Source organism: Ziziphus jujuba, chromosome 10, assembly GCF_031755915.1.
Source record: "Ziziphus jujuba cultivar Dongzao chromosome 10, ASM3175591v1".
Taxonomy (NCBI): Eukaryota; Viridiplantae; Streptophyta; class Magnoliopsida; order Rosales; family Rhamnaceae; genus Ziziphus; species Ziziphus jujuba.
The window spans coordinates 19162847-19179599 of record NC_083388.1 but is presented as its reverse complement, the minus strand read 5'-3'; the positions used below and the strand labels follow the sequence as shown (position 1 = coordinate 19179599).

The window sequence follows — 16753 nt, the reverse complement described above, 5'->3', positions numbered from 1 at the left end:
GTGTGAGAAGTATGTAATTTGGGTTTAATGGGTTTGCGGATGTTAACCTTGGGATTGTGGGGGTAGGAATTTTTGTGGGCAATTGATGGCTGCTGCTGTTAGGTCCATTAAATCTGCTTACTAGCCTTTGACAGCTGAATTGCTGGCACTTAAGGAAGGGTTTTGGTTTAGTATTTAAGTTTGTTTCCATGGAAAGGAATGGTGAGTGACTCACATATAGCTGTACATTCTTACGGGTGGATTATCAATATTTGAGCTCAAACATGTTTTTGTTAGAAAGATTGTAATGGTACATTTGGTATGCATGATAAATTCAGACCGAATTGATTAGGATTGAACCGGATTAGATAAAAAAGACAGTCATATTTTATATTTAGAATAATTTCGAACTTAATTCTAAATTAGTTATTGGCACAAACTGAATTAGATTGTATTGTAATTTTTTAAAATGAATACTCCTAAAATAAAAAAAAATAAAATTTATATATTTATATTTACAAAAAAAAAAATCGACTTTACATTTACAAATTATGTTAATATATTATCCTAAAAACTCAGTTAGAATTAAATTATAATATAGTAAGCCATAAATAACAATAAAATAAAAATTAAAAAACAGATACTATATTATATTTAATTAAAATTGTAAATATTATATATTTATATTTATAAAAAAAAAATATATGAATTTATATTTACACCCACAAATAATCGTTTCTCTATTCTATATATAGTTTCTCTGTTATATGAAAATTATATACAACTCTCTTAAGTTCTCTGCTTCTCATGAGTCCTGAAGTAAAAGATACTTGTAGATGTAGAATTTTCGTCATTAAGTAGCTGATAATGAATATTGGGGCTTCCATATTCACGAATGCTGGTACAGGAACATAATCATCATCATCCCACTACAATAAGAAGTGACAGCAAAAACCATTTTAATAATAAAATTATATTACCTCCATTTCATTTCTTCACAAAAAGTAGGTGCGGATGGTTTATGAAACAGTATGAACCGATGGGATTAAATTGACCAAAGAAAACAAGGGTAATTAATACAACTGTGTTTGTCCTTGTTTCTCAACAGTGAGGTAGCTTGTGGTTAAACTAACTAGAGAAATAGGAAAATCATGTAACAAAAATGACTGCACAACGAAAGAAAATAACGGGACAAACTGTACAATCCTAAGAAAATAAAGTAAAATTCAATCTGTTGTTTAGGAGATTACCTATAAACATGTTTCCTTATTACAATTAGCGAAAACTGACTTGAAATACTTTAAAAAAAAAAAAAAAAACTGTTCTCCACTTTATTGGCTTGGCAGAGCTCCACTGTTTTTTTCAGCTACTTAAAAGTTCCAGCTACTTTATAATTACACAACATGACAGCAAGTTAAAATACTTAGAAGCAAAGTACAATTCATATCCTGAAAATAAAAATGCAATAAGGTTAGCATATTTAAGTTTACCATTGCAAATTATAATACACATATACAATTATGATCACTACAAGTTAAAAACATTTTTTTATCATAACCCCAAAACAAAAGCAACTATTGTATAAACACCTTTTAATTCCACCACCCACTTAAAATAACACAGTTTGATTTTATTTATTTATTTATTTGAACAGGGAAAAAAAAAACTTTATTAGAGAAAATCAACGAGACAACACAATTTGACTTTAAATCATAAACTCAAAGAGAAAAAATTGAGATAATAACTTTATGTTGGTAAACTAAAAAGCCATCTATATAAGTAAGAATACAAGTACAGAGAAACAATGTCGTCAAAACAAAATCTTACAAGTGTAATCATAACAACTAAACTTTGATCTAAAAAAATAACAACTAACAAGTTAATGAAATAAATAATAATGTAATACCGATTGCAAACTAAAAAGCGAATAACAGTAATGAAAGCACTAACAACTAACAAGTGCAACTATACACTAATAATCATCATCCATAGTAAATGATAGAAATATGTCATTTACAAACTTACATAATCTGAAATTAAAATTCACCAGCATCTTCTTAATATGTTTAAATCTTAAATATACATATCAAATACCAAAACCTTTATAGACATTATTATTAATAATGAAATCCCTAAATATTATCTAAACCCATAAGCGCAACAAATTTTTATTTTTTTCTTAAAGCTTTAAGCAACAAATTTACCTTGTTTAAATAAGCATGAAATTTACCTTGTTTAACTAACTTTTTTTTTTTTAGTTAGAAGACAAATTTAAGAGATAAATAGGTGGAGATTTGCGATTGCACTAGGCGAGCTCCTCTAATTTGTCTTCTTCATTAGTTTTGTCGGCACCAGTAGAGAAAGCTAGATAGAAAACTAATAAATTATAATTGCAACTAAAAGATCCAGCATATAAACTGCATAAAAATAGAAGAAAAAGAAGAAGAAAGAGGAGAATAGAAGAAGAAGAAGAAGGAGGAGGAGGAGGAGGAGGAGGAGGAGGAGGATCGAAGAAGAAGAATCGAAGAAAAAGAGGAGAAGAATCGAGAAGAACTCACTGATTTCACCAGGTTTCCAGTGGAAGAGCTTTGAAAGAGCATCAACTCCACATTTCCAATGACAGATCTTTGGAAGAGAGAGCTTGTCCGGCCATGACCCAAGATCATCTTAGCTTAATTAATCCCATGAAACAAACAGGTCATAAAATGTCTTATGGATTGTAATGCTAGTTTTAATTGTATTTTTACACCTAGAGAAGTCAACAAAGTGGCTCATGAAATTGGTTTGTTTGTTAGATGGAAGTTGGCCCTAACTGGCTGGCTTATCTTCTTCAGACAGATTTAAACTTGTTATTTTGTAATATATTATCAAGTTTGCTTGTTTATTTGTTTATTTGTTTTTTTTTTTTAAAAAAAAAAACTCTATAGGAAATTTGTTTTATTTTTATTTTTTATTGATATGCAATGTGCATATTTAATTTTGCTAAATTTATTAAATAAAATCCTATAATTGAAGTGATATTAGTTAAAAATATAACAATATAGCTCAAAGGCAATTAAGGGGCGAAGTGCAAATTAATTAACTTGAATTACACACTTACGGCTATGTTTGATACACAGAATAATCATTTTTTTAAAAATAGAAATAACTATTTATAAGAATAAAAATAAAAACAATGATTGATAATTTCTATTTATATATTTGATGAAAATAATAATTTAAAATGAAAGTTTAATTTTTATAAATATTTTTTTAAAAAATATTCAAATTTCATAAAAATTAATTAAAAACTAAAAATTATATTTATTTATATATTTATAGTATATGATAATTAATATAAATCTAAATTTGATAATAATATTCTAAAATTTATTTAGATTAATTATAGAAATTATAAGATTTAAAAAAAAATTATTATTCTTTCCAGTAGAAATATATAAATTTTTATGGAATAGTTTTTATTAAATTTTAAAATTTATCAAAAAAAATTTATGAAATATACATTCTATTCACATATTTATTCCATAAACCATGCCCTTATTCTTCATTCACACTCGTACAAATATAAAACAACCCACGGGGATTTAGGAACATGCGGAAAATAATAATAATAATCATAATAAAACCATGAAATAATGAAATGGTAAAAGACACAGTTTTTTCAAACAATGGCTTATGGCTGTGAGTTAAAATTTCTAACCTATAAAAGGAATGAAAATAAAAGAACAGATGAGAGAAAATCGGGCCAATCCGTGAAAAGTTGGATTAGGTTTGTGGGTTGTAGAAAAACCGCAGAAGCTCCGAGAACAAATATCAACAAGGGCAGGGTGGGTTTTAGCCTTTTAGGGGAAAATATAAAATTTATACAAAGTTTTTAGAGAAACATAGAAAGACTACCGAGGTGGAGGTTTAGGAGGCCATACATTTCGCAAACCACCACCTCTTTCTTCCTCAGCCTTATCTTTCTCTTTCGCACTCCTTTATCACTCTTATCTCTCTCACTCACTCTCTCTCTCTCTCTCTTTCGTTCTTCCTCTCAGCTGCTACTGCAAGAGGAAGGGTTTCAGCAATGGCTTCCATTCTGGGCGTTTCGTCCATTTATCAGACTCCAAGTCTCGAACTTTATAGGAGGACCGCTGCTTCTACCTCACCACAGACTAACCCTTCTTCGTCTTCCTTGGCTCTACCTGATAGGTCCCACTTTAACAGCGTTCTCAGAGCCTATAATACTAGTAATAGTACCACTAACAGCGCTAAGACCGCTTCAAGGCATGGCCTTGGTTTGGTTTCCTCGGCGATTGCCACCCCTAATTCGGTGCTCAGTGAGGAGGCTTTTAAAGGTCTCGGGGACTTCTCTAAGAGTTCCTTGGATGATAGCGATGGTAACGAAGACTATGGCTCTGAAGATGAACCTTCTTCAGTTGCTGACTCTGCCGACGGAGATGAGCTCGCCCTTTCCAAATTGAGTTTGCCTCAGCGTCTTGTTGATTCTCTCCAGGGACGTGGGATTACTCACCTTTTCCCCATCCAAGTACTGTCTTTTTTTTTATGCCTTAATTCTCCTCTTTTATTTTTTCAAATTAATTGAAACGTTGAATATTCATGGTTGTTCTTTTTCTGTGCTAATTGGTCCCAACATTTCTGTTTCATTAGCATTGCCACTAAAATTTTATATCTTTCTTTTTGTTTGTCCGGAAAATGGGGATAAGAATCTTTTGGTTAGTATGCTTTTTTCTGTGTTATGGTTTTTTGTGACCATACTTGTGAAACCCACTTCCTTTTTTCATCGTTCCATTGTTTGTGCATCATAAAAGACATTAAGTTCCTCTCTTGGTCTCCCAGTTTTGCTGTTTTATTTTTATCCGGGTGTTAGAATATTTTTTGCTTGTCGTAGTGTAGCCTTCTCTTAAATTTAAATGGTGAATGTTGTTCAAGTCGTTATTGGCTATTCATGGTCTATTTTGGTTTATAAATTGTTTTGTTAAGGAGTTGAAGGGATAAAGTTATGTATTGTTTTTTTTTTTTTTTTGGGTCTCAGATGTTTAATTCTGAGGAATCTACTTTTTCTCAATTAAACAGTTATCATGTCTATTAACGTTCGAAGGCAGTTGTGACTTATTACTTCTTCTTTCCTGATATGATTTAGAGAGCTGTATTGGTCCCAGCGCTAGAAGGTCGAGATCTCATTGCTCGTGCAAAGACTGGTACTGGGAAGACACTAGCCTTTGGGATCCCAATAATTAAGCGCCTCACTGAGGATGATGAACAAAGAGGTTCTCGGAGGTATAATTGTTTCACATATCAGAGTTAGACATCTTCAATTTTGAAATTTGTTTGCTGAATGGATTTATTTTTCTATTTACTTACAGGCGGTCAGGACGTCTTCCTAGAGTTTTGGTCCTTGCCCCTACCCGGGAGTTAGCAAAGCAAGTAGAAAAGGAGATTAAAGAATCTGCACCTCATTTAAGCACAGTTTGTGTCTATGGAGGTGTTTCTTATATTACACAACAAAGTGCTCTTTCCCGTGGAGTTGATGTAGTGGTTGGAACTCCTGGCCGGATTATTGACTTGATAAATGGTAATAGCCTCAATTTGGGGGAGGTACAATATTTGGTCCTCGATGAAGCTGATCAGATGCTTGCAGTTGGATTTGAGGAAGATGTGGAAGTGATTTTAGAAAAGCTTCCATCTCAGAGGCAGAGCATGCTTTTTTCTGCTACTATGCCTGGTTGGGTGAGAAAATTATCTCGGAAGCATTTGAACAATCCGTTGACCATTGATCTGGTAAACTTCTTTTCTTTTAGTTATTTATTATTTTATTTCATTTGTTTGTCAAATACATTATTTCCATTTTCTATATAATCTCCATGATAGTAATATGACTCTATGTTACAAGTAAAAAATCTTTTTATAGTCCAACTTCTAGGGGAGGTGTTTTTCTCGATTGCAGTCTTTAAGGCTAAGATCCACCACCCTCTAGGTGTAGGATCGTTATTATTACATGGGGTGACTTTCAATATATAAAAGAAAAATAAGCCTGGGTGGCTTCCTTTGAATGGGATTTCGACAAAAAGATGCAAGTTCCTTGTCATATGTGTATGTAATAGGACATATTTGCATAGATTGGCCTGCTACTTATGATAGATGAAAAGTTCATTTTCTAAGGTTTGCATGTGCATTTTAAATGCTAATGTTAAAGCTAGAATTATTGAAGAGTGTACTATAACCGGTGATTTTTGTTTCTCATATCCTTCCTTTTTCTGTGAAGGTTGGTGAACAAGAAGAAAAGCTTGCAGAGGGTATCAAACTTTATGCATTATCAACAACTGCAACTTCAAAGCGGACCATTCTTAGTGATCTTGTAACGGTGAGATATTGCAGTTATTGTTAGTGCTAAGATTTTGGTTCATGTACAAAATATATCTTCGCACTAATTTTTTTTTTTTTTGGTGGTTTTTCGGAAATCTATACCTCTTTTATAGCTTTCAAATATTAATATATATACTGTAATCTTATCACGGTGCTCTTATTGTCAAGTTATGGTTGTGTAGTTATTGTTCAAGTTTAATAACAAAGCTAGAAAGGACTACCATTTTACATAACACTGAAAATTTATTTCATCTTCAGGTTTATGCAAAAGGTGGGAAGACCATTGTTTTTACACAAACAAAACGAGATGCAGATGAAGTCTCCTTGGCATTATCAAATAGTATAGCTTCTGAGGCTTTACATGGTGATATATCTCAGCATCAGAGGGAGAGAACATTAAATGGTTTCCGGCAAGGGAAATTCACTGTGCTTGTTGCAACTGATGTTGCAGCCCGTGGGCTTGATATTCCCAATGTTGATTTGGTAAACACTTGAATTATTTATGATTAGAAGCAAGTTCTTGCATCATCTATTTCAGTGTCATTATCATGTATACTTAAAAATTGCAATCCAAAACATAATGGGATAGGGTATTATCCACAATGTTTAGGCCATGAGAAGCTAATGCATCCATTTAAGTTGGGTCAGCCTCTTTCTGGGATTGAATACTTTGTGACCTTATTTTTTACAATGGCATCATGCATATTTTTGGTACTGGTGAGAAACAAATCTTGAACACGTAAAACAGCAATAAATTTTTGTTTTTTCCAGGAGTAAGAAATGTGAAGAATGATTGGATTTGACTCTCAAAATTATTATTTGTATATGTATATATATGTTTTGATTTATACAATGAATATTTATGCAATGATTCATAAATAATAATTATTATTTTTGTTTATTAGAAATGATAATTTATGCCATGTTTCATCAGGTATCAACAAAATGATTATCATTTTGTAGGATAAGCCCTTGGATAGATCATGCATGCAAATAACTTCTTGAGTTTTTTTGTTAATACTTCCTAATATTAGTTTTATGTTCAGCCTTGTGAGCTTTATGTTTTGTGTTCCATGAAAGGTTCTCTTATAGTCCTTTTTGCTTCCCTCAAAATTTGAAGTGCAGATTACTCTCACATATTGAGAAATTTTTTGGCCTCTTTACTTGTTTCTCTAGGTTATCCACTATGAGCTTCCAAATGATCCAGAGACCTTTGTACACCGTTCTGGTCGTACTGGACGTGCAGGAAAAGAAGGTTCTGCCATTTTAATGTTTACTAACAGCCAGAGGAGAACGGTGAGATCCCTTGAGCGTGATGTTGGGTGCAAATTTGAGTTTGTCAGTCCACCATCTATTGAAGAGGTTCTGGAGTCATCTGCTCAGCAAGTGGTTGCCACTCTTAGTGGAGTTCATCCTGAATCGATCGACTTTTTCACCCCCACTGCACAACAATTGATTGAAGAACAAGGAACAAGTGCTCTCGCTGCTGCACTAGCACAGTTGAGTGGATTTTCTCGACCTCCTTCATCCCGGTCTCTTATTTCCCATGAGCAGGTAAAAGATTTGTTTTCAACTTTTTTTTCCCCTTTTAAATTTAGAGTAGCAATGGGCCAATGATATGCGATTGATCATTAATATTAAGGTTTTCTTAATGTTTAAACTAATATGGTTCTTGTTTTTTGGGCAACAACTAATATGGTTCATTTGCTCCTCAAATAATCTTGCATTAAACCTTGTTATGCAAAATGGATTATGTTAAGTTGTAGAGAAACTGCTTAAGTTACAAATAAAGACGGGGACAAGGGGGGAAGTGTTGCATTAATTTTAGCAAAGTTGTTGACAATAACAGTATGAAAACTTCATAATGCAGAAGAATGTTAAATTCTGAATCCATGAGTATTATGTACAAGCATATTACCCTAGGTTTCTTTTGTCTTTGTTTCTTCAGATGGAAGTAATCTGCAGACTGCTAAACCTTTCAGTTTCTCGCCTTGGTTTATAGGATATACAAGCCTGTAGTATATATTTATTTCACAAAAGTATTTCATGTATTGTTTATTTGCTACATAGATCTTGGTTGTCTACCAATTTGGCTGAACCCATTGTACTATATTGTATTGTTGTTATTATTTCTTTTTCCTAGTTGGATGGTCTTACATTTCTACATTTGTATTTTCAGTTGTCCACATTGGTATCTGATTATTTCATTTGATCTGATTGTGTTGCAGGGTTGGGTCACATTGCAATGGACTCGAGATTCAGCTTTTTCTAGAGGATATCTGTCTGCTAGATCCGTCACTGGATTTCTTTCAGATGTTTATTCTGCAGCCGCTGATGAAGTTGGAAAAATTCATATAATTGCAGATGAAAGGGTTTGTATCTACATTAAGTTATGTGTATTTGTTCTACTGTCCCATTATGCATGCTATGTTTGTGACAGTAAGTGATAATGCTGACATCAGGTTCAAGGGGCAGTTTTTGATCTTCCAGAGGAGATTGCAAAAGAGTTGCTGGACCGACAATTACCACCTGGGAACACAATTTCCAAGATCACCAAGGTTGTTTTTAACTTTGGTCGCTTTCCCATCATATCATTTCTGCATGACAGCATTAATTGCTTGAATTGGTGATAATTTGATTCTTCTGCAGTTTTCTGGTGTGTTTATGTACACCTGCATTCTCTCTCTCTCTCTCTCCCTCCCTCCCTCCCTCCCCCCCAGGTCACATCATCCCTGTTTTAAAGTTAAACTACTAATCAAGAGATTAAGTGCACATATACTTTTTTGTTTTGACAGTTGCCAGCTCTGCAAGATGATGGGCCTGCCAATGACTTTTATGGCAGGTTTTCTGGTAGGGACAGGAATAGTCGACGGGGAGGTCAAAAAAGTCGTGGAGGTTTTAGAAGTTCACGGGGATGGGACAGTGGTCGAGTCTCTGATGGCGAGGATAATTTCTTTAGAAGTGGTGGTCGAAGTCAAAGAGGAAACAGTAGTTGGTCCCGTGGCTCTAGAAGCTCTGGGGACGATTGGCTAATTGGAGGTAGAAGAACAAGCAGGTCTTCATCCAGGGACAGGTATATTTCCACAAAATCTCTTGCACTTTTTGTTATTTCTTGAAGTACCTATTTCATATATAATATATACTTGTATACCACTTTAAAGTATTGATACTAGAAATTTGTTTCTTTAGTAACTGACAAAAAATAATCAAGAAATATGTACGGTCCACCACTTTCTTTCTCTCTAATTTCCAATTTTTCTTTTCTTGTAAATGAAACACTTTGTAGAGGTTGTTACTTGAGTATCATATGAGTGAAAGGAGTCTGGAGTTTAAAGTGGCAAAATAAGTTTATCCCCATTTACCTCAGTAGGATGTGATAAGAGGTTGCATGTATTGAACCTTTAATTTTCATTGTACTCCTCTGTTGCTTTCTGGAAAATTTTTGCTCAGTTATTCTCGTAAGTAGCTGTTTCTCGTATAATATCCAAAATTGTGCAATACTGACATGATATGTTAATTTGCACACAGAAGTTTCGGAGGTGCCTGTTTTAACTGCGGGAGATCTGGGCACAGGGCATCAGAATGCCCTAACTAGCTAGGTTTCTAAGTCGCCTCTCACCATCCCCTATTATCAGCCACTAAAGGTCTGAGACTGCTGCTGCCGGGGTATTACATTGCAGTGTTGTTTTTTTGGGGCTGCTCGATGGATTTGAGAGATACTTTGCAGCAGAGTTGCAGGACTAAGTTTTTAAGTGCTTTACAGGGGTCCGACGTTCAACATCTCTTTTATCTCTCATCCTTCAAATGCGCTGTTTTTCTCGCTTATTTATTCCTCCCCTATATGTTTAAACCTTGATTTTTCACATTATTTTTAGTGTTTAACAACTTACAACAATGTCGGAAATATTGATTTCAAAGGCAATTTTCACATTTTTGGCAGTGGTCACTGGTTATTATTGGCCATTTAACTCAAATATGCACTTACAAATGACTATTAATCGGAATGAGTTGCTCAGTCTTATGCAAACCTAGAAAAGTAGCAAGGCAATAACCATTCCTAATCTTTTATGTTCTACAGATAAAGGCTAAGCAAGTAAGTGTTAGGCTGTAGGAGCTCTATAAACTATTTTCATAACTTGAAAACAAAAATCTGCAAAAGCAAACACCATCTTCACTCTCAAAAAAAGATCACAATTTCATTGCACCCAAACAAAAAAGGCAGTTTACTTGCCAAAAAGAATGTTCATGACAGTTCTAAAAACGGGTCCTCTCTTATTATTAAGGACCTCCTTAACAGCCTTCTCATCGGGCTTGAATCCCTTGGCTTTCATCTCCTCCAAAAACTTCTCAGCATCTTCAACTTTCTGCTCTTTGGCAAAGGCCTCGAACACGGCAGTGTAAGCACCGGCATTGGGACGCATGCCCTTGCCCATCATTTCCAGCAAATACTTCTTGGCATCTCCAAGGTATTTGGGGTCGGCGGCGAGCCCCTTGATAAGAACGGTGTAAGTGTATGCGTTGGGGGTGACCCCTGAGGCAAGCATACGCATAAACACCTTGAGAGCCTCTTTGCTCTGTCCGGCATTGGCATAGGCCTCGACAACGGCTGTGTGCGCCACTACGTCAGGCATGTGACCTTTGTCTTTGATCTGGGCAAAGAGTTCCAAAGCCTCGTGGGTGAGGCCGTCTTTAGACAAAGCGTCGAACATCTTGACTGCATTGTTGAGGAGGCCATCGTTGCGCATATTGTGGAAAATTTCTTGCAAGTCTTTGGGGTCTTCCGGCTCTTCGATGACGGGTTTCTTGTTAAAGGGGTCGTAAGGGGGTGGAAGCTTCGATTTATCAATTTCATTGGGAGTGGTCTTCTTGTTTTCGTCGTCGTCGTCTTCCGCATCGGAGTCTCCCAGAGAAAAGTTGACCTTGGTGTTGATCCTGGTGGGTTCAGAGGAGCTGAACAATCTGGAGTGAAAACGTCGCGGAGGAGGAGGAGAAGAAGTTGGTTTCTTAATAGTGGACGTCAATGGAAGAAGCGGTCTGTTTGTGGTAATGAAAGAAGAAGAAGAAGAAGAAGAAGGAGAAGAAGCGAAACAAATTGCTCTGGTGGAGGTGATGGGTGATGATAGAAGCAATGGTGGAAGTCGCAGACGATTACACAGCAATGAAAAAGCATGCGCGTTACAAGGAAGAAGAAGGTACCGCAATTTCCATGTACCTGCCATTTTGCTCTCTCCACTCTTATTCTATGCTTTTTCTCTTGGTTTGGGTTGCGCTTTCTTTAACTTCCTTACTTCCCATTTCTTCCAGAAAGTTCTGACCACCTTTCTATGCAATTGTGTTCAAAATTTATACGAAACTTTGAGGAGGAAAAAACAACAAAATAAAATTAAAATAAAAAAAAAATATATATAATATGTATTTCTTGGCCGCAATCTTATTACCTTTTAAGTAAAAATATAATTAAATTACTAAAAAAAATAATTAAATGAAATTTAATAATTTATCTTTTCATATATAAGGAAAAAAAATTATTGTTCTTCTTTTCTTTCTTTTTTTTGGGCTAAAGTGAAAACATAAGAGTTTTTTCATATATAGCCAACTGATATATCAAAACATAGAGTTTCAAGCAAACCAACCAACCAATGTTTGAATTGAAATTGAAATTAGGTTGACTATAAATTTTTTCAAAATTTGACTATTTATTGGTCTACTAAAACTGTTCTAAAAAATGACTACCACTGAGAAAATAGCATATTTATAATATTTTTATATATATAAGCATTTATACAATAAAAATTCCATAAACCCATTGACTAATAATTAAGTATAAATTATTAAAACTACAAAAATTCAATAGGAAAAAATTAAAAACCATCATCATAGCAATTTTTTTTATTATTATTATTTTTTTTAAAGATAACCTAGTACGTTTGTGCAATTTTTTCTTTGCATATAGAATATTATTTTTTAAAGATAAGGTAGGTTTGTTTGTTTCTTTTTATTTATTTATTTATTTTTATAAGGGAATCATTTTTGGGTAGAAAATTGTAATTAATTGTCTGAAAATGGTTATGGATGTTGGATTACGTTACACACACGTATGCATTCACACGAGTGGGGAATCTCAAAGAGTTGAGACTTCACAGTTTACAAAAAGGGTCCAAGTGATGGTCCTGACTACTTCCAGAGAGACGGTGTCTAGGGTTATCCATTTCAACCAATTTGGCTGCTGGTTTTCTTTTTCGCTGAGGTACTCATCCTTATCAACCTTCTTGTCTATCTTCATCTTCCTTTTCTTCCATCACTACTACTTTTCTAGGATCAAAATTACCAGACAAACTTTGCTTTTTCCATTCTACCAAAATATGATGTAAATGGAATTTAACTGATTTTGCATGGCTTTTTTTTTTTTTTTTTAATCATTTCGTTTTGATCGAATTCTGAGTTACTGGTTTAGCTTTCATCTTTGTTATTCACCAATCTAAATCAAATAATTTGCGGTTCTTAACTATTACAAAGCTCTGATCTGATTGAGATTTGGCTTCAGATGGTTGAATACTTTAATTTTTTAATTTTTATTTTTCAGATAATAAGAGACTGCTAGATTTATCGTTTACCTTTTATTGTTTATCCGTTTTTATTTAATGAAATGGAAGATGTGGTCCTCCTGGGTCCCGACACCTGTAAAAAGACACAGTTTTTAGAACTTATTAGTTTTTTTCTTTTTTCTTTCTTTTTTTTTTTTATATGAAATTTTTGGAAAGTGACTTTGCTTCATTAATTTGTGTCATTCTTTTAACTCTTATCCTTGTCTCTGCGTTTCTTCTTTCTGTGATCTAAAATTTAAATAAAAAATAAAATTAGAGTTTTAATGATAAACAGGAAGAAAATTTTAGAAAAAGGATTTAAGTATTATGATATCTTATTTATTTATTTATTTTTTTTCCTCTTGGTATTTACAAAGAAACCCACCGATCGACTATTTTCAGCAATTAAGTTTATGGTGGGGATTTTGCTCACTAGACATTGTAGTTAGTTTTTGAAAATTATTATTATTATTTTTTTTTCTTCTTCTTTTCCAACATATACATTTACTTTTCTTAAATTATTTTTTGGATGCACCTTTCAGTTTTGTATTAAATTCAACTAAACTATATACAGTGAAAGGATATATGGGTTGAATTGGTCGTAGTTTCCAATCAAATAAGAGTCTTGGTATATAACCCAACTGTTCTATTTGAGTTTGGGGTCCTCTCGTGGACTCCTACTAAATCACTATTTTTATAATAAGATGACATTCCTGAGTATTAACCATTTTAGCGTTCAATAACATAGTATATGTAATTAAATAAAAAGAGAGAAAGATGATAGAAATGATAATCACCCCAGAACGCCTCCAAGACCACTTGACCCCTGAAATAAAAGGAATTCAAATTCAGGGGAATAAGTAATAGTATAATATTACTCAAGACTTCATTCTCTTAAGAGAAAAATTCTATGTGGGTGCACTTCCAGTTTGGTGTTTCATAGGTTGCATGATTCATTAAGGTAGAGCATATATCAGGGGCACGATAACTTTGCGAAGAAAAGGAATATTAGTTATGTTCTGAAAAGATGAAGTGTGACATTTTTATTCATTTTAATGAAGGAAAAAATGCAAGGAATACGTCAAGCACTTTTATCACATGGAAGCATTGTTAAAAATGCTGTTCTGCAACGAATGCGTGTTGTGAATCCTCTGTTGCAGCCTTTGGTTTCACGTTCTCATTCAGTGACATCTGCCCGAATGGAAGAGCATGGTTTCGAAAGCACCACAATAGCAGATATCTTGAAAGGAAAAGGTAAAAGTGCTGATGGTTCCTGGCTCTGGTGCACTACGGATGACAGCGTTTATGATGCTGTTAAGTCGGTATGCATATTTGATCTTTGTGTTATTTCATGTTAGTTACGTTACAATAACTTGACTGGCTTTGTTAGTGAAGTGATGCATGGACTAAATTAACCATTTTCTTTACAGATGACCCAACATAATGTTGGAGCTTTGGTGGTCGTCAAATCTGGAGAAGAGAAGTCAGTTGCAGGAATTATAACAGAAAGAGGTGTTTTATGATAAAGTTTATACATCTCTTTACTGAAAATATGAATAATAATAATAATAATAATAATAATAATATTATTATTATTATTATTATTTTTTTTTTTTTGAGATTGTAAATTCGTGGTGTGAATGAACATTTAATGGAAAATTAAAGGATTTCTAGGTTGGAAATGCATTATATTTTGGAGTACTGGCTACATAATGTTGTTCACTGGTGTTAATTCGAGAAAACTTAATATCTCTTTGAGCATATGCTTTATTATTTTTTGTTTTGGTTTCTATTGTATTTCACGAGTTTTATCATTTTTATTCTTCTATACATGAATTGCAGTTCTTCCATATGTGGAATCGCATCATTCATTAGAGGAGAACAACGTGTTACCTTTCTTTTTCTATTTGTATCTTGTGTTGGAAGTTTTTGTTTTGTTTGCTTGTATTGCTTATTTACACCTGATCTTTTGGAATTTCCCTAGTTTACATTATAGCTGGAAGAAATTTAGATAATGATAAGCTCAAGAAAAAATCAAGCTCAAAAACGAAGGAAATTTAAAATATGATTAAAACTTATAAGTGAAACTCTGTTCTGTGTCTTTTGAGATAGTTTCTTTTTAGGTACTATTAAATGTTATTTTGTTATGGCTGGGTTACACTTAAAATTTGAGGTTTGATATGAGATCTACAAACAGAATGTTAATTAATTACTAATGGGAAGCACAAGTAAGCTGCATTGGCTTGTAATATCATACCACTTGTATTTGTTGCACAATTAACTTTCATAGCATTTCTAATTTAGCTAGCTCAAATCAGAGCCACTGTAGGACGAAGAGTGCACTTGAATAACAAATTTGGAGTGTTTGATCAAATGAACACTATAGGATGTTTTTAGTTGATGCCATGTATCTAGAAGAATGGCTTATCTCCCAAGGACTTTCTTTTTATTCTTCTTATTTTTTTCTCTCTTTGGTTAAAGGGATATGTAATGGCAGTATCATGCTGTACAATTTAGGCAGTATTTGCTGCTCAACTTAGAAAATGCTTTTAGGTTTTCATATTTGTTCATGAATGTCATGGAACGGCACGCTTGGCTTCTTTTGCTAGACTAGGTGATGCTTAGAAGACCACCCTTGTAGTTCCTTGTTACTTATTATTATTATTATTTACAGATTATCTCCGAAAGATCATAGTGCAGGGAAGATCATCCAAGTCAACCAAGGTTGGGGATATCATGACTGAAGAGGTATGTATCATATGACAGTGAGGTTTTCATCAACTTTACACTGAAAAAATGTGAAATTTTGATTTCCAGCTATTTGTATAAAAATATGTTTAAGTTTCTCTTTGTGAATACTGTTTATTAATTGAGGTTACATATGCTATGATTTGGTGGCTGCAGAACAAGCTTATCACTGTCACCCCTGATACCAAAGTCTTGCGGGCAATGCAACTGATGACAGGTATTATATGCTGTTTTGGTTACTGAAAAATTTTCACGAACTGTTATTTTATCTCTTTTTTTCTTTCAAGTAAGGAAGATGATACAAGCATGAATTTCATGTTTGTTGGGTAGATAACCGAATCAGGCACATTCCGGTGATTAATGACACGGGAATGTTAGGCATGGTGTCCATTGGAGATGTGGTTCGAGCTGTGGTGAGTGAGCACCGTGAGGAGCTAGACCGCTTGAATGCATATATTCAAGGAGGTTACTAGATGATGATGAAAAAGACGATAAGTTGCTGTTCAGTTGACTCGGTTGGATGATGAATACCCAATAAGCCCGAGCAATCTGTAAATATTGTTTGTTGTTTGCTGTTTTGCAAGTCTTTTTGTCTTCAGTTGTGAATTTTCCAATGTCCATAAGTCTATGTTGACATGAGACACAAACATGAGGACCAACTATATCATAAAAGCTTTCTACTGTTGCTATGTTTATTTTTACCCTGTTGCATGGTTCATTTGTGCACAAAAGACATATGAGATCACTTTGTGATAAGCGCTAGCATGAATGAAAACTATGGCTTTACTTTTTTGTTTTCTGTGAGATATTCTTTTTACATGAAGTTGGGTAATATGGTTGAGATTTGTTATTGAAAAGGTCTGCATCAACAAAAAGTTGCAACCACAGAAAATCATGGTTGGTTGGTGGATGTGAAAATAGTCGCTAGATTGGCAATGGCCAAGTAAGAATTGGGTTAAATGGTCCTATTCCAATGGGTCGTTTATGGCTCACGGGATGAGCATTACAACTGTACCAGACAAAGATGAGTTATCTCCATACCTATTCATGTGAAGATCAGTGCCTTTCGTGGT

General features: G+C 33.9%; 3 protein-coding genes and 1 long non-coding RNA gene across 7 annotated transcripts; 2 read left to right on the top strand and 2 right to left on the bottom strand.

Annotated features, from left to right (window-relative positions):
- Positions 1 to 1183: 1183 nt before the first annotated feature.
- On the bottom strand, positions 1184 to 2886 carry LOC132799768 (uncharacterized). 2 transcript variants are annotated; one of them, XR_009634627.1, is made up of 3 exons: positions 2538 to 2886; positions 2210 to 2343; positions 1184 to 1427 (listed from the first exon to the last, which is right to left on the bottom strand). It is a non-coding gene; the product is annotated as an uncharacterized LOC132799768 (long non-coding RNA). The 2 variants fall into 2 exon arrangements; XR_009634626.1 differs by lacking the exon at positions 2210 to 2343.
- A 945-nt stretch (positions 2887 to 3831) lies between these two features.
- LOC107411693 (DEAD-box ATP-dependent RNA helicase 3, chloroplastic) lies at positions 3832 to 10287 on the top strand. Its single transcript, XM_016019327.4, has 10 exons — positions 3832 to 4510; positions 5126 to 5262; positions 5349 to 5763; positions 6248 to 6346; positions 6607 to 6831; positions 7525 to 7902; positions 8577 to 8720; positions 8811 to 8906; positions 9144 to 9421; positions 9877 to 10287. The coding sequence occupies exons 1-10, from the start codon at positions 4049 to 4051 to the stop codon at positions 9941 to 9943; spliced, it is 2301 nt and encodes a 766-aa protein (XP_015874813.3). The 5' UTR covers positions 3832 to 4048; the 3' UTR covers positions 9944 to 10287.
- A 176-nt stretch (positions 10288 to 10463) lies between these two features.
- LOC107411694 (pentatricopeptide repeat-containing protein At4g38150) lies at positions 10464 to 11697 on the bottom strand. The gene has a single exon (XM_016019328.4). The coding sequence runs from the start codon at positions 11565 to 11567 to the stop codon at positions 10572 to 10574; it is 996 nt and encodes a 331-aa protein (XP_015874814.3). The 5' UTR covers positions 11568 to 11697; the 3' UTR covers positions 10464 to 10571.
- A 738-nt stretch (positions 11698 to 12435) lies between these two features.
- On the top strand, positions 12436 to 16479 carry LOC107411695 (CBS domain-containing protein CBSX3, mitochondrial). 3 transcript variants are annotated; one of them, XM_016019329.4, is made up of 6 exons: positions 12436 to 12595; positions 13994 to 14254; positions 14363 to 14444; positions 15607 to 15680; positions 15837 to 15897; positions 16011 to 16479. In XM_016019329.4, exons 2-6 carry the CDS (start codon positions 14000 to 14002, stop codon positions 16151 to 16153), a joined length of 615 nt encoding a protein of 204 aa, XP_015874815.3. In that variant the 5' UTR covers positions 12436 to 12595; positions 13994 to 13999; the 3' UTR covers positions 16154 to 16479. The 3 variants fall into 3 exon arrangements, with proteins under 3 accessions (XP_015874815.3, XP_048324961.1, XP_024926820.2); XM_048469004.2 differs by having other exon boundaries at positions 15972 to 16089; XM_025071052.3 differs by having other exon boundaries at positions 15968 to 16089.
- Positions 16480 to 16753: the final 274 nt, after the last annotated feature.